The sequence below is a fragment of the Rattus rattus genome, chromosome 10 (assembly GCF_011064425.1).
Source record: "Rattus rattus isolate New Zealand chromosome 10, Rrattus_CSIRO_v1, whole genome shotgun sequence".
Classification (NCBI taxonomy): Eukaryota; Metazoa; Chordata; class Mammalia; order Rodentia; family Muridae; genus Rattus; species Rattus rattus.
In genome coordinates, this window is record NC_046163.1 from 900,496 (window position 1) to 918,509 (window position 18,014).

General features: G+C 43.0%; 1 protein-coding gene and 1 pseudogene across 3 annotated transcripts in view; both read left to right on the top strand.

Moving 5' to 3' along the window:
* The window catches only part of Ppp1r12b (protein phosphatase 1 regulatory subunit 12B), a 191,695-nt gene that overhangs the window by 148,893 nt on the left and 24,788 nt on the right, over nt 1-18,014 (top strand). Inside the window, exon 1 of one of the 3 annotated variants that reach the window (XM_032915244.1) lies at nt 1,177-2,099. The exons of the other annotated variants lie outside the window; for them this stretch is intronic. Coding sequence (XP_032771135.1) covers nt 1,998-2,099 — 102 coding nt within the window. The 5' untranslated portion in view covers nt 1,177-1,997. Of the gene's footprint in view, nt 1-1,176; nt 2,100-18,014 lie in introns of those variants that run through there. 3 annotated transcript variants of the gene reach the window in all.
* On the top strand, nt 7,942-10,519 carry LOC116911324 (annotated as a pseudogene).

Here is an 18,014-nt window from a genome sequence, read left to right on the forward strand (position 1 = left end):
ATAGCTCAGTGGGTGAAGGATCTCATTCAAAACTTGACAGCCTGATTCAATCCCTGGAAACCAAATGGTGAAGGAAAAAAAAGCAGCTCCTTCAAGTTGTCTTCTGACTTACATGTACACACACACACACACACACACACACACACACACACACACACACACACACACACACACACACACACACACACACACACACACACACACACACACACATACACACACACACACCATGGTACATGTGTACCACATCAGACACAGACAAAATAAATACAAGAAAAATTCATAGATAAGAATTCTCACAATAATTGGCATTTTAGACGGAAACTATAATTCCAGCATATTGTAGGATTAGCTAGTCTTATGGAACTGTTTTCACACTGAAAGACTTTCTTTCTTTACAAGACTTCTTTGTAAATCCTTTTCAACTGCATTCATTAAACTGACCCCCACCCCGAGTAGATGATCACTTCTGCTTATTTAACTTCACAAAATTAGTGTTTGGAATAAAAGCGATATCAAAACAACCAAGGCAAGCAAGTCATTAGTTGGAAGAGTTAAGGGGGGGAAAGTATAAATTCCATGTGGAAAGGGGAGAGTAGGATAGAGTTTCCATGAGGCTGGAGCGAAGTGAGTTGTTACTCTGAGGATAAACCCATTGGCTTCAAAAGCGTTTGGCCTAGAAATGCCAGACAGTGCAGCCATGACAAGAGAGCAAGAGATTAAACGAGATGTTTCTTCAAGGCCAAGTGCAAGCTCCTTCAACGCCCAGCAAAGAAATTCCTTTCTTGTTAACTCTTAATTTTCTCTGTGCTGCTGTCATCTATCAGTCATTGTTTCCCGTCACCTTTATGCCGCTTTCAAATCTTACTCCTTCCTGAGTGGGGCGTCCCATGAAGCTCTGACACATTTTCTAATAGAGACTTAGCCAGTAAGATCTCTGGTCTACAGAGCTTACCCTGCAGTGCCCAGAGTTTCAAGCTGGCCTTTCTTGCAGCGCAAGAATGACAAGGCTTTAAAACTTCACATAAAAGGCTTGAAGGTACTTTCATATTTCTGTCTGGGCCTGTTACTTGAGAGATATGAGAGCTGAAAATCACCATTCTCTTGAGCAAAAGAGGGGTTTACAGAGATCAGCCTTGGCAACTGCTGTCTGCTCTGGGGTAGTATCTACTGTGGGGCTGCCCTAGGCGTGCCCGCAGCCTCCATTCCTAGAAGCTAGCGGCTTTCTTTTCCTTCTACAAGTGGCAACCAAGTTCTGGGTTGAAAGTGAATCCTTGCCCTTGGCTACTCTCCAGCATTCCTCGCTGAGCGAATGGGGATTTGGAATGTCAGAAAATAGAAGAGGGAGGGGAAAGATGTGCGTATGACTCTGAGTGTTTAGAGCAAAGGCAGCTCGTCTGGAAGAACTTAGGAAAGCTTCACTTCCTCAGACTGCTTCCTTCCCACAAACACTTAGTTCCTTCTCTGTGTTTTAGTCGTTTAACCTGAGCTTAGCACAGCAGTTCAGACCCTGACAGCCCAGTGGAATGAGACTGAGTGAGTCCCCAGGACGTGTGTTTCTTCCTTCTGGATAAAGGGACAGTACTTGTCCCCAGACTCATCTGCAGCAGGAGCCAGGACCGCCATTCCTCTGGAATTCACTCAGGAGTCGTCGGGAGCCCAGATTCAGGTCTTATTCCCAAACCAGCCTGAGCAGGATCATGGATTCGGTCTAGGCATGAAAGGTGGCGTTTGGCACACGCCTCCTACTGCCCATGCTTGTGACTGAAGTACATGGATCGCTGATGGGACACAGCACTCACGCTGTAACTGTGGACTGCCTGGCTCAGAGCTCAAGACAGTGATTCGCAAGGCAGCTTTTCACCTTTATTTAGTTCTCTCTAAAGTCATCTTATATCAGCTCAAGGAGGAATTCTGTAAAAGTTGTCTGCAGGGACAGATCCCAGCTTTGTGTGAAGAATCCAGAGGCTGGGTGTCTGTCTCCAACCCCGGGAACCATGTCCTCTTTATATACACGAAGTAAGGAATTCACACGGAATAGGAAATCTCAGTCTGATTCGCCCCCAGCATCTCCCTCCCCGACTGCCAAGACACTCCGAGTAAGCCTTTTTTTATTTATGTCTGATCATAGCATGTCAAAGGTGGGAAGTGTGTTTACATGTAACTTGCAGGCTGAGGCTGAGAAAACGGGGCATTTCAGAGTCTGGAGAATTAATAAAGAGTGAGATTGCAAGAAAAGCCCCAGCCAGCTCTCCTAAGGGGGTTGTGACTCGAGGTACTCGATACTGTCTTAAGTAAAAGCAGACTTAAATAACTCAAGCTACGGTTTCTGCCTTTTAGCTTTTGATCTGTTGTAAATGCTTGGTAGTAAGATTCTGGAGAGCTTTTTGTTTTGTGTGATCTGTTGTTTAGTTTTTTCATTTTGTTTTATTTTTTTGGTTGGTGGGCTGTGTTTTTCAGTTTTCTTTTGTTTGTTTCTGATTTTGTGGGTTTTTTTGTTTGTTTGTTTCTGGTTTTTGTGGGGTTTTTTTTGTTTGTTTGTTTCTGGTTTTTGTGTTTGGGGTTTTTTTGTCTTTGTTGTTGTTGTTGTTTTTGTTTTTTGAGACAGGGTCTCACTAGGTAGCCTTGGTTGGTCTAGAGCTCGATATGTGGAACAGACTGGCCTCGTCAAACTGAAAGGGCTCCACCTGCCTCAGCTTGCCAGGCACTGGGAATAGAGGCGTATGCCACCATGCCTAGCAGAGTCCAGGGTTTTATCGCAGTGTCTTATGGAGATTTTCTTAAGGGTTTGCTTGTTTGCTTTTTTTGTTTGTCCATAGTCAGTTGCTGTTTTTCCTGTGTTTTATGAATCAGTACTATTTCAAGAGAAAAAGTTCCCGAATGGCATGAAGCTGTGTAAAACAGATTTCCATCTTTGCAAGTCCTACATGCATATTCATATGTGTATGCATACAATAGCGTGTGCCTTTGCCTGTTTATGTCTCTGTAAGTGGCAGAAAGTCAGAATGAAGTAAGCCTTGTGGATACATTCAACCTTCCTCCCAGGTGCCATCAGGAAACTTCTTGCTTAAAAGCCAAAGAAATAACTCCGACCTTTGACAGCCAGCGAGGTTAAGGTGACATCCTAGGCAAGGCCACTTGAGACTTTCTCCATTGCCTCTGGTGACTGTCTCTGCTGAATGTTTAAACATAGAGACATTGGTGCCTAATTTAGTGTCCTCCTTGGTCAAAAGCTGGCAAAAGCAAGAAGTGCTACTAGCTGAGCAGCGAGAAGCCCTGATGGGCATATTAGGTAGTGGGCGAGGAGCAGCTCCCTCTTAGGAGCTAGACTGTGGTGTAGCGTACACACAGCGTAAGAAGAGGGCAGTTGGGCTCCCTTATTTGGAGAGCTGTGGGGAAAATTCTGCAGGAAACCCCAGCAGCTTCTTTTTTTTACTGTTTTATTTTTCGTTTTCAGTGTCTCCAAGTGTACGTTATCATGTAATAGAATTTGGAATGCAGCATATTGGTCTGGGACTCCAACCAGAGATATTTACTTACTAGAGTACTAAAAAAAAAAAAAAAAAAAAAGATGTTTTTTTTTATGTGAAACTGCTTTGTTCAGGTTTCCTTTTGTGAGAGAACCAAGGGAGGCTGTGGTGTGCAGTGTTTTCTGAGCTCCTAGAATGTTTCTTCCCCTTGTGTAAAGAGACACTACCTCCCTTTACCACAGGGCTTCAGGCCCTTTTGGCAGGAGCCAATGGATGCTTTTTGGGAGCCCCTAGTTGATGTCCACAGTACCATTACCTTGGTTAATGCTTCCTCTTACTGCCCACCCCCATACTCCATGGCACTTTTGTATGTGAAGAGCCCCTGGTTAATGCTCAGTCCTCTCACACACAGCTCCCGGGCATAGGCCGTACCTGTGATCACTCAGCAAGTTCCTAGTTAGTACTGCCCTCCTCTTTCTTTTTTCCTTCTTTCATTGGCAGTTTGGTCTTCTTCTTCCTGCCTCCACCCTTTCCGTGGAGGCATTCTCCTACCTCCCACTCTTGCCTTAGACAGAGGACACAGTGCGAGAAAATGTGAGGGTTTAGATCACAGGAAAGCAAAACATGGGTAGGTTTAATAAGAGCCCGTCTCCAAGTTTTAGTGGCTGGTCAGTGCTATAGATTCCCACACTAGCATCAGTCTACTATACCCAGTGACCAGATGGTGTGAGCCATCCTGTCGAGAATGTTGTTTTTCATAGGGCACTAGGGCTCCATTATATCTTTGTTTGGAGGCTGTTGACACTTAGGACTAGTCACCAAGGTAGGAATCTTCTCATGAGATTTCATTTGTCTCTTGATGTACGCTCATGTTTGACTAATCAGGGCACCTGGTTAAAAGATTGGGTGTACCTGTGTTTTGGATATGCCTTATCAATGCATTTATTGTGGTTTTGTACTCATGTTTCTTTTGATGCCTACTTGTAACAGGTTGGTCCTCTGCTGCCCTGCACGCTGGGGGCTAAGTGGATCACATAAGAGTGACATGGCTTGCCTAGCATCACTTGGATAGTAAGCAGCAGAGTTGGGGTTTTTTGTTTTTTGTTTTTTAAGATAATTTTGTCATTATATTTATGTACAGAAAACATGGTGTGCATTTAACCCAGTTTAGTGGCGAGTTCTTTAGCCTTTGCCTTTTCCAGCTTGGCAGTGACTTAGGACCCAGGACGTTGCCTCCCCAGTGGCAGTGGATCTCGTCATATCTGTCATTATAATTGGTCCTAATAGCTTCCACCAGCTTAGCCAGAGCACCCTTGTCTTCCGAGTTAACCTGTGTGAAGGCAACAGTGGTGCATGTCTTCCTGTGGACCAGGTGCCCCAGCCTGGCCTTTCCCTTGATGATGCAGTAGGGCACCCCATCCTTCGACACAGGGCAGCAGGAAAACCACCAGCTTAATGGGGTCTACATCGTGGGCAGTCACCACCAGCTGAGCCTTCTTGTTCTCCACCAAGGTGGTGACTGTACTGACCCCTGCTCGGAGGACAGGTGGTCTCTTAGTTGGGGCGTCCCCTTTGCCAGCAGCTTTCTTCTCAGCATGGACCAGTAGCCTGTGCTTCTTATCCTGCTTTGTCTCTGGCCTGCACTTGTGGGCGAGCTTAAGCAGCTGAGTCACCCAATGCCAAATTTCTTGGGCCTTTTCTCAAACAAAGGAGCAACCACATTTTTGGCCTTCTGTTTCTTGACGATGACTAGGGGCCGGGGTTGCAGTGGCTGGGGCTGCAGTGGCCGGGGTCACCCACTTCCCCTTGGCCTTCTTTCCTTTGGGCATCTTGCTGGGCTAGAGGAGAGAGCAGCAGAGTTTTAAGCTGTACTTTAAAAATCCTTATCAACAACACTGGAATGCAAACAGGTAGACTTGAAGGTCAAGTTTAAGGGTCTGCTATGGGCCAAAATAATAGTTAAACCTCGGTAGCTGTAGGGGCATGGGAAATTGAAATTGTAGGGAAGAAGAATGCTGTGTCTTTGACCACGGGAGGCAACTGACAGGCCATAATTGACTCTCTTGTGACTGGTTCTTAAATTCCAGTCATGCCCTCTGGAGCCAGAAACACCACAGATCTCGAGACCTTGTAGGCCTTAGATTTCTCTTAAAGAAAATGATTAGGCCTTTACGATAAAGACATGGCCAATTACTCTATCTTGAAGTCTTGCCCCTTCCCCCAAATGGAGATTGCAAGCATTGAGAAAGTACAGCCCCTGATTGGCCTAACATTCTTCAAAACAGGACTGAATTTTTGAACAGGTATTTAAAATTTTATTATTATTCTAGTGGTGTTAAAGGAGCTAAATATAAATGCTCCATACAAGGAGAATGTCTTCAGAGAATTCTTTTTTTCGGAGCTGGGAACCGAACCCAGGGCCTTGCACCAGAGAATTCTTAAATGATGGCTGTTTACATACAGAATATCTTGGACATTTTCTTCTTCAACAAACGTCCAAGAAGCCCTATGGGTAAATTGAAACTAGCTGAATAGGTATTATTTTTAACTTGTAAAAACAAAGATAGGATGATTTTTGTTGAGTGCAAAACCAGAAACTATTTTATCACATACCTTTTCTTTTGAACTCTTGGCAGTATCTGATGCTTTCTGAATTGCCTAATGCCGGATTTCCGTACTTAGTAAGCCTGTGACCTTTTTAATAGTAAGAAAGTCTAATCCAGGCCAACAAGATGGCTTAGTAGGTTAAGGCACTTCCCACTAAGCCTGGTGACCTGAGTTTGATCCCCAGGAAATGATGGAAGAAGAGGAAAACCCCCCTCAAGTTGTCCTCTGACTTCTGCACAAACACATGTGCTGACACAAAATAAGTCAATAAATGTAAAACAAACAAACAAATAAACAAAACCAACCACCAGCACCAACAACAAAACACTCGGGCCCGCCTGAATAGTGTGTGGCTTTCTCCCCAGTGAAATATCCCTCATATGCAAAAGAAAATACATGTCCTCAAATACAGTCAAGATAGGTGTTTCCTTGCTCATTCATATTTTTTAATAGTATCTGAGCATAAATTATATCCTTAAACATTGTTTTAAAAAGCACTCCCTTAAAAGCTGGAGAGAGAGCTCCCCGATTAAGAGCACTTGCTATTCTTATATTGGACCAATTGATTTCCAGCAGACCACATGCTGACTCACTCACAATCCATAACCCCAATTCCAGAGACCCCAGTAACTTCCATGAGTACCAGGCAAGCACATGATCTGCATACATACATGCAGGCAAAACATGCTTACATGTAAAATAAAAAAAAAATACCTGTTGCCTGGTGTGGTGGTGCCATATGCCTAGCTCTCAGGAGGCTGAGACAAAAACGTTAACGTTAAGATCACAAATTTGAGCCTAGCGTTGGCTAATTGAGTTCAAAGCTAGCTTCATCAACATGTAAAACCGTGTATCCTCCAAAATAAACCATCCCATCAGCCTTTCTCTCTCTTCGGTAAAAGTGTTCCTCTGTTCCTCTTTACCCTCCTGCATCCCTCCAGCCCTCACTGAGAGTGGCTGTGGTATGTTGGTGGCACTGCTGGTTGAGCCTTCTGTGGTTAATGAAGTGGTTTCCTGAACGGGTTCTTTGGTATCTCATAGTTCAGCATATCCTGTATCTAAAATTGTATCTGAAATATTTGATCTGGGTTGCTTTATGGTCTAACGTCTCTATGAGCTATTGCTCTGTCATCTGATTTGTTACCCTGGAAAAGCAGAACGGTGTCTCTTTGTAGTAGAAACTCTCCTCTCTTACCGTGAAGCAGCTGGAACATGGGATGCGTGATTCATATAGTTGCCTTTAAGGCTTCTTTTCAGAGCAGCTTTTCCAGCATTAAATTCTAAGCCAGACCTACCTGCACGTGATCCCAGCTGCTCGGGAGGCAGAGGAAGCAGGAGAACAACAGGTTTAAGGATTGCCTGGGCAACTTAGTGAGACCATGTCTCAAAATAAGAAGTTTAAGAAAGAGCCAGGCCTAAGGAACCTTAGTCATGGAGCCTAGAATGTGCACCGTGCACGGTCCTATGTCAGATCCCAGTGTTACCAAAACTTAAAAAGAAAAAAGTAAAAAAATTGGAACCACATATATTTACTATCAGAGTACTATTTGCTTGTTAAAATGTGCCCCTTTAATATAGTGTGACGTACTCCTGAGAATAGCTCTCAGGAGGCTGAGGCAGAAGAATCACGAGATTAAAGCCAGTCTGCCTGAGCTATATAACAGGATTGTACCTCAAAAAAGAAGTTGTGCGTGTGTGTGTGTGTGTGTGTGTGTGTGTGTGTGTGTGTGAGAGAGAGAGAGAGAGAGAGAGAACAAATATAAATATAGAACATATATGTGCATGTGTGTGCATGTGTAAGAGAATGAGAGAGAGAGAACAAATATAAATATAGAACATATATGTGCATGTGTGTGAGAGAATATAGAACATATATGTATGTGTGTGCATGTGTGTATGTGCACCCGCACATCTGTGTATGCATGCTAGTAGAACCCAAAGTGCAGTGCTCGTTTGATGACACCTGTGCTGACTACATCTTGAGGTGAATCAGCATCTGGACATCTGAATCCTAGGAATCTTGGGAGGCAGTCGTGCGTTAATTGCTTGTTTGTGGTGCAAGGATTTGACCTGTACTTATAACTCGAGGTCATTAGTGTTAAGTCTGGGCTGCTTTAGGTCTAACATCTTAATGGAAAGAGTTTACAGAAATATCTCCATACAAACTAGTAATGTACGCCCTAATCAATTCATTAGATGAATCGAGTGGTAAAAGAGTGCAGCTTTCATGAGAGCTCATTTATTAGGATCTCTGGTCTTCAGGACTAGGGCACTCCCTCTCCAGCCCGGGTCATTGATCAGCCGTGGGAGGTGCTGTGGATGCCTCTGGCCAACACCACAAACTTTTATAGAGTAGCATTCCGTGCTCTTCACCTAGGATTCTACATCTGAGGCATCACAGTCTAGAATCCTTTTTGTTTTTCTTCATTAAACTCCACTTTATAATTCATTATCATGGAATGAGAAAGAAACATTTTTCTGGGTAATTAGGATGCAATCTGTTAGCCATTTTTTTCTGCCTAATTAAAGCCACTATCCTTTTTTTTTTTTTTTCAAGAAAAGTCAGTAAACTACAATTCTTCAGTCCAGGGAATTTTCCTGAGCAGTACAGGTAGAGTCTGTAGGGATGGAAGTAGAGTCCCCTTGGAAACCATTACTCAGGTTCTAAGTAGACACACACTGGTTCTGTTAATCCATCCATACATAAGGTAGCTTCTGAAGCCAGGGTTTGTGGACCAGAAAGACTGGGAGTTTTGAAGACATCAGCTCCATTCTGAAGGCTGTGTCCTGCTCTTACTATTCTACTTCCCATGATTCCAGGGAAGCAGGTAAGAGGTCATATGCTCTGTTTTGATATGTGGTCTCACTGTGGGCTAGTCTTCATTTCATGGGCAATCCTCCTCCCTCAGCTCAAGTAATGGGGATGACAGACTGTGCCTCATGCCAGCCAATCTGCTCTACTAGTAATCCTTCCGTAGTTAGCATCTCATAAGCAGGTGCTATGTTGTAACCCCTATTTTGGATTCTGGAATTTATAAGTGAAAGACATATTTTCTAATTGAGAAATGAAGTTCATATCATAGGGAGATAAATTTTCTAATAAGGACATCGGTTCAGAGTGTTTTAGTTGAGTCACATAAAAAATGTATTATCCTTGTGTATGCAGAATAGAACCTAGATGACAAAGAAGGCCCACACTGCAGAGGCAGAGGGAAAAGGCCTGAGGAAATACAGCGTTGTCTTCAGAGCTGCAGTTAGTCAGTGTGGCTAGAATGAGAGATGATATTTATAATAAGAAATGAGAAGTTGCCCTTTCGTCTCCACACTCCTGTCTCCGTGCCACCAAAACTGCAACCCAGCTGCTGCCAGCCTGGGTTCAAAAAGGAGCCAAGTCCTGCAGGGGCACTGCCCAAGGCCCTGTGGGCAAGAGACCACAGCAGGAGCTGATGGCCCTCATGATGTCTGGTGACAAAGGGATTTCCACCAACCTGTTCAAATGAGTAGGGACCCTCCACAGAGCAGCGGGCACCGTATATGCACACCTGAGGTATAAACTCTCCCTAGAGTTCCCCAGTGGCTACCCTTACAACACACCCACGGTGACCCTGCTAACAGCCCAGCATGGACATCCAGGGCAACATCTGCCTGGACATCCTCAAGGATAAGTGGTCTGCACTGTCAGGACCATCTTGCTCTCCATCCAGAGCCTGCTAGGAGAACCCAACATCAATAGCCTTTTGAACACACATGCTGCAGAGCTCTGGAAAAACCCCACAGCATTTAAGTACCTACAAGAGCCCTAGTCAAAGCAGGCGTCCAGCCAAGAGCCCTGACACAAGCTCTCCAGCTCTCTCTTTTGTCGTCTTTTTTCTTAAATTGCCCGTCCTTTCCCTTTGATTTCTGAGCTGTGCTGTTGTTTTGTTTTATTTTTTTAATTAAGTCTGCTTGAACCCTTACAATGTATATTAAATAAATACATGTTGATTGTGTATTAAAAAAGAGAGAAATGAGGGTTCATGCTGGGTGGCTCTTAGTCATTCCTCTGAGGATTTAGGGAATTGTCCTGTGGACGGAGGATTGACAGTCTGAAGTAGAGCTGTGATCCAGACTGCATATTGGAGAAATAAGCATTGGAAGCTAAAAGCAGGGGCAGCAGGAAATGGTCCAGTCAGTTGTCCCCTAATAGCAGGCTTTCAGGTCAGACGTGGCAGATCTGAGACATTCTTCAGGCACACAGGGAAGCATCCTGCTGTTTAGATGATGGAGTGACAAAGCTCCAGGGCTGATAGAGTAGCAGGATGGATACAGGATAGGGACAGAGAAAAGAGAACAAACTGAGTTGGCAGACTTGAGGAAGAAACACGGCTAAGAGGCTCTTTGGGACATTCAGATAGTGGCATCCAGACAAGGTAGGTTCAGCATACCTAAGCCACAATTTGAAAGGCTCCAGAATTGAACACTTCGAGGGCCAGCATGATGTCACGAGAAGAAAGTCCCATTTCTGACTTCATGTCGCAGTAGAAATGGAGATGCACTAAAAATATAGTAGAAAATCATCTATATGCTGCATGCCCAAGGTACATGAGAAACAAATGAGTTTCCTGTTTGAGGGTCTATCTCCAACATTTCTTATGCAAATGCCCCAAAATCTGCAGAGAGAGAACACATCTGATACTTTTGAATCCTGCACATTGTAGTTAAGAGATATTAAACCTAGAGTTGATCTAGAACTCAAGACATAATAAACTAATTTCAGACTAAAAAGATGGACAGTAATGAGTAGAACCATGAGAGGTAACCATGTCTACAGAATAAAGGTCCCATAAAGAAAGGGCTAAATGTTAAGCAGAAGTGGCAACCAGCAGCAGAGACTGGAGCCGCGTGCAGTAAGATAGCAGCAGGCTCCCGGTCTCCTTCCTGTGCCTGGGAGCATTGGAGTCAGGGTTCTGTCACAGCAGTGAGCTTCTGTTCTCAAAGGATCCACAGCTGAGAGGCAGGTGACTGAGTCTGCAGTTGAATCCTGGTTTTATTTTCAATATGTAACAGTTGCATAGCCTGGAATTGTGTTTTTACAGTTGGAAGAAGTTTACAGACCATTCACATTGGCTTGCCTTGGTTTTTCTCTTGGTCTCATAGTTAGCTGACAATTAGTTGTATTCAGAAGGCCAAGGGGAGAGGACTGGAGTTGGACTTCATCAGCCTTTTGGTTTTTTGTTTTTTTAGCTCCCTTTTGGTTCTGTACCTGGTGGGCGTTTTATGCCTTGGGCGTTGGCTATCAGAAGCTGGGTGTCATCGCAGCCCTCCATCCAACAAGCTTCTTCAGTTACACGATGCCATCCAAATATAAATAGTTGTTTTCAAAGTCTGGGTGAAAAGTTAAGTATTTTTAGATCAAAGTTAAATCATAAAGTAAATGAAAGTGAATCTTTAAAATCTTTGTATTGCTTTAAGGAAAAATAAGGCTGTGAGCTGGAAGGGGTAAGTAGGAAATGGTCTGGATCCACAAATAAGATCTTTCACTTGAGTGATGAGGGATTCATTGCTCTTAATCCCTCTAACAGTCATCAAGCTTTGGGAGGATCAAAGGACCAAATAGGGCAGCATGGAAGCACAGGGAAGCTAGTGCTTTGAGTAGGTCAGGATCCAGAGCCTTTATCCTCACCGTAAGATGTGCAGCTGCTCCAGTACACCGAGGTGCCTGGGAGAAAGAGCTCATAGGTAATTGCCAATATTATTGGGCCTGGTTTGAAAAAGACGATGAGGGTGATTGAACCTCGTTTAAAGGGGGGAAGATTTACAGAATAATTGGAAAGGAGACAAATTTATATCATTTTAAAATTGGAAGTTTAAAATTAGAATTAAGAGCAAATAAATCCCTTAGCACTCAAGTAAAACATTTTATTTGTGGATCCAGCCCACTTCCTACTTACCCCTTCTGAATAAAGCTATTGGCTCCTAAGGAAAAAGAATATGCCATGCTTTGTGGTAGTAAGACCCCACATCATGTCTAGTGTATCTGTTAATTCTATACAGATAGTTACTCTAAAACCACTTTTAGCACTCAAAAAGGTCCTTATAGAAAGGTGATTTTATTCTTTTGTTTGTGCTATTAATTTGCTTTATAAATAAATTTTAAACAAATATTGCAACTTGGAGCCTATTAAGTTATAACAAGTTTATAAATAGCAGAGTGTGAATTACTGAGGGTTGTCTTACCTGAAGGACCTTCTAGCCCGGCCTCCAAGCCCGCTACCGTGTTGCCTCTGCTGAGGCCTACATTTTAACAGACCATTCAGCTCCTAAATCCAAACAACTGTGCATTTGAAGACTCCGTTCCTCTGTGGAACAATAAAAATAGAATAATAGTTTCTTAGTTCTATTTTTTGCTTTAATCTCTTGGCGCATCACCTTTCAGAGCAGAGTAACATTATGGAGTAACTGTGGCTCTAGGAAAGCCCTAACCTGTGGCAGATTCCCCATCAGTCACACATGATTGTGTCATGTTTAACAGCCACCAGCTTCAGATGCTAGGACATCTGTAAGTCCTACGTAAAGCCTTGTCCAAGATCTCTAATCCGTATGCGTCTCTCCCTATTTGTTTACTATAGGAACCAGATAACCTGGCCCTCGATTGCATTAAACCAGTTTCATTTCTTACCTTGCTGTCTTCTATAGGCTTGCTTATAAGATCAAAGTGGTATCTTAGATTTTGTAATCGTATATTTATTCTCTACATCCCTGGCGAGGCTGGCAAGACACAGGTACTTAATGAAAACCGCTGTCTGTATAAAATTTGACTGTTTTTGAAAAGTCAGAGGCTATGTGTGAGAAACTGTACCTTCTGAAATGAGAGCTGAACATGGGTTTCCCCAGGGCAGTTCAAATGATTTCTGTTTAACATGCCAGGGCATCTACAGCTCCAAAGTAGATGAGTTGATATTGGGGTATCTGTGGGGCAAAAAGAAAAAGCTAAAAAGAGAGGAAGTCCATGATATGTCGAAGTTATGAGAAATAACGTTAAACCTCGTGTGACTTAAGCTTGGGGATTGTTTCCTTTTGACTGGTTTACTGTTACCGTGGGTCAGGTTAGCAGGCTGGAATCTTTGTAGGGAAGTGCTTATCTGCTGAGGACCTCGAAATCTAGAAAGCCCTTTTAAAAGTTTTCATTAGCAGCTTGGTCCAAATAAAATTTAGATGACTACTATCCAATAAGCTACAGCATTTACTATGTTGAGAGAGGAGGAGAGGGAGAGGGAGAGGGAGAGGGAAGGAGAAGGAGAGATCCGTATCAGCCAAGCACGGTGTCAGACTGATCATCCCAACACGTGCACACATGCACAGAAAGACATGGCTGAGTGTCAGTAATCCAAGCATCAAGAGGTGGAGGCAAGTGGATTGCCACAGTTAGAAGCCACCAGGGCTACATAGTGAGACCCTGCCTCAAAACATCAAACGTGAGAAAACATTCCTCTTGGGCTTTGGTGGCAGGAAGCTTACCGCCCTGAAAAAGTGTGAACTGCTGAAGAGCTTCTGAGAGCCACCAGGACGCCTGCAGACTGGGACTCGGGCACTCGAGACTGAGCTGGGCACTCGAGAATGTGTGGCTCCTTTCCTGTGGTGAGGATGATGCTTAGCACATGCTAGGCAAGTGCTCTGTCCTTAGTTTCTGAATCACTATCTGCAGTATTAACAGTCAGGTCTTACCGAGCCCAGTTTTTGAATATTACAATATGCATTCAGATAGCCATGCACACTGGTGTATCCAAGCCATAGGATGACACAGCACAAGGATGATGAGGTACAGAATATGCATGACCTTATAAAGGCACACATATATCCTAAGGACCTTAGAATTCTCTTTTAAAAAATCATTTGCTTCAAATATTTTATGGAGGACTTGGGATATTCATATAATTCCTTCTAGGGTAAGTACGTTTTATAATTCCAAAATAATCCAGACATTCTTCAGGAACTTCAGGAAAACTATGAACTGTAAAATCCTAATGTTTTTGGAGCTTAATAAATGCCCCCAGAAGATGAGTATTTCTATAATGTAATAAACTTATTTTTATTTGTTATATTTATTTGGGGGGAGTGGTCAGAGAACAACTTGCAGGAGTTAGTTCTCTCCTTCCCCAGTGTGGGTCCTGGAGAATCACTTTACATGACTTGATAGCAAGAGTCTTCACACACTTGGTCATCTTGCCAACCCAGTTGTCTTATGTTAAGGTCTGGTAAAACATGCAAGCTACTGCTACTTGATTCCCTTCTGCCTGCAGTGTTATAAAGTTTATATGATAGGATATTCACATGTATTCCTCCACAGTAAACAAGCAAAGAAGAAGTGAATGTGGATGCATTATCCAGCATGTGACATTTCCCCCAAGTATTTATAGTATAGGGTCTGAGAGAGGGCTCAGTGGTGATGCACTGCCCACTGTTGCCCACGTAGTGTGGAAGGAAAGGACTGATGCCACCCACCCAGTGTCTACCCCATCCAGTAATAAATGGAAATAAAGAGAGAAATAGCTACAATAGAGACAGCGTTAATTGGTGAGGGTGACTTTCTCAGTTAGCTATTTTTTTCCATATGTAGTAGTTGGTACAGGCAAACAAGCAGTTTAAAATGATGAGGATTTTAATATGATGAAGACTTATGTGATTTTATAGTTGTCAACTTCTTGTCTGGAAGTCCACTGTCTCTCACATACTCACGTGGATGATCACTTTTTCTAACATAAGGCAGTATTTTTAGAATTGTTTGGATACAAAATATATGTGGTTCTTCATTGTAGCTGAGAGACCATATTTCTTCTAGGATGTTATTAACTGGACCGTGTTTTGTTGTTAAAGGAGAAAAGTTAGAAATGGCTCTCGGATTATTTATGAAAATAATAGATTGCCATGGTTATGAAACCATTGTGTGCACAGTTGACCTTCTGCTGGGCAGATTTTCGCCCAAGTGGGCATGCCTGATCTATTCACATGAACCTGATGATAGGAAGAGCAAAGGGATGAGGGGGAAGGGCCCGGGCGCCAGTGCCAGACTGAGGGGGAAGGGGCTAAGCGAGAAGGGATATGGAAACCCCACAAACCCCAAGTGGCCAGTAGCTGAAAGCAGGAAAGCCACAGGGACCTGCAGCCTGAGTTGCAGGATCTTGGGAGTCTCCTGAAGAATGAGCTCAAAGGCAGAGAACAAAGGCAGTGCAGCCCTGTGACCTGTAAGACTGAGGTCATGCGTGTTTTGAGATTCCGAGTTCATGATCATTGTTTTGGTGATAATAGAAACTAATGCTGGTGAAGCTGATGATGACAAGGAAATTGGTGGCTTTGATGCACATGTATGGAGAACTAATACGGCTCTCTGGCCTTCCCCACGATCACATCTCTACACAAACCTGTTCTTTTTCTCTGTGTATTTAACATTGTATAAGATCTTAACTATTTTACTAGGGATACAGACTTAGGAAGATCAAGTCCAACACTACAGAGCAGTATACCAACCATCCTTGTTTCAATTTCCTTGAAATCCTATCCATTTTAGTAATGAAGGGCATCCCTGAAGATGCAAGGCTAGAACACTTTAATCTTTGCTAGACATAGTAAGAAAACCATAATGGTTTCTAGCAGGGTGCGTGTGTGCATGGGAGTGTGTTATGATTAGGTTTTTCAGGGGCTTTGAAATCTGGTCTTAAGTTCTGTCCTTGAAGGCTCACTTCTATTGGCTTGTTCTCATCAGCCTTGAGTCTGAGAGCTCTAAAATGGAAGGTTGGTTCTCTGGGGCATCCCAGAATAGCTCAATTTGTTTCCCCTGGCTCAGCTAGAATACAGAACATGATAGAAAATGTTCCTTCTGCTTAGTCCTTCTTTGGGAAATGTAAATAGAAGATTTTTTTTCCCATCACTGTGGGGTCAGACCCTGACTCCAAAGGAACATGAGTTAAAGCATTCAACCTTGGCAGTGGACATGTGGCTTGTTCTGTTCCTTTCCCTTGGGCCCAGCTTTCCTGAGCCATGACTTTATTTTAAACTTGGTAGAAAGAGTTTGGTTTTAATTATGTGCCTTTCTGAATTGCGATAACTTTCAAGTTAAAAGCTTTTGCGGGGATATTCTAATCTAGCCTCTGGTGTTTTGAAGGCCCTCCTCATTTCAGAAATCAAAACCATCCTGGGTCCTGTTCCTTTCTAGGACTGCCATCTGAATTAATGGCAGTCTTCACTCTGCTCTCTTATTAGAAGCAGGCCTGAGCAAGGGCTGTTAAGGAGTATTTAAAGAGGCATGAAAGGAAGGAACCTATTTCTTAATGTGGGGCAGTTTTCAAACCATGTTTTATCCGGCCAGTCATTCTTTTCACTCAGCTCACTGGGCTCTTACTGGTTTCTCCATAGCTTCAAGTCTCTTCTACTCCAGAGCCCCAGTCCCAGTATCTGCTGCCTCCACTCGAGCCACTAAAGCTGTGATGTAATCCCTTCACTGAACAATTTTTTTTTTTTTGGTTCTTTTTTTCGGAGCTGGGGACCGAACCCAGGGCCTTGTGCTTCCTAGGTAAGCGCTCTACCACTGAGCTAAATCCCCAGCCCCCACTGAACAATTTTTATCTAGTTCAAACACACCAGAGACCCATCTTAGTGGACATTTTTCATTTGTCTTGAGTGAAAGGTAGAGTAAAATGCTCTTAAACAAAAACACTTGAAGATGTTCTTTCCAAAACTTCCTGATTAAAATGTCTGAGATAATAACTTGCAAATTGGGTAAAGATTTATACCGTTTTTGAAATACATAATGTTATTTTGTAGAGATGAGACATCTAGACCTTCAAGTGGACTAAATGTAACTATTATGCTTTAAAAAGAAAAACTATTCAGAGGCCAGAAGTAAGATAACCAGGCCATTCCTAGAACGTACGTAGCCACAACCCAGTCTCTAAGCATCTGAGGTTCTGCTGGAGTCTCTGAACTCTGTGTCTTGGAGGTCCTCATTTGCTGCCCTCCTCTGTGAGAGACCCTTTGGTGTTCATTTCCTCGTCTGTTATGTGCTTGTCTCTCAAGACACTTCCTTACCTGCTGCTCCCCTGAGACCATTTAGGCACACTGCCACTCCACTTATCTTATCTCTAGATTTACTCAGTGGTCTGTCTGAGAATTGGCAGGCAGCTTTCTACAATGAGAAGTCATGTCAGCCTAACAGCTGAAATGAGCTTAGTTTGAGTGACAACAGAATGAAACGTTGGCTTTAAATCTCCTATATCACTGAGTTACTCTACCCTTTACCCAAGATACCCAAAGCATTTTCTGCCTGGGCATAACCAGTGGTTTTGGTTTTGGTTTTTCATTCACCTTCCAATCACCTATGATATCAAAAAGCAAAGTAAACCAGTATTTTCTAGAGGTGTTTATTAGTGAAAATCAGGAAGCATTATTTAAAAACGTAAGTCATTTTATCAGGAGTTAGACAAGTATACATTAAATCCTGTATGGTTCGGATGTCTTATCTTGTAATTTATAAACATACTTTTCTTAGGCTATAAACTTAAAGGAAGCCTTTTCTTTAAGAAAGAGAATATTACCTCCTTTGCAAGTCTGTGTTCCTGTCTTTTGAAATAATGTTTATATTTAGATAACTGTTTTACCTCTTCTGTACCCAAATCTGAGATTTAGGAAATGGCTCTAATGTGTTGGGTTAGCCATTCCAGAACATTTCTAGAGCTAGCCTTGAGTGCAACAGTCAAAAATCCAAGAATCCCACATCACTCCAAAGTCAGGTAGAAGCTAGCGGGGATGTTGTGGGAACAGACCATCAACTGCTTTGTCTATCAGATCAGTCCTCTCTTACACACTCTATAATAGATACCAGAAAGGAAGTGAGAGCAGAGAATCTTAACATGCCTATGATTAGCTTTTAGTGTTCCAGGCAGGAAGGGGTGTCATTCATCAGCT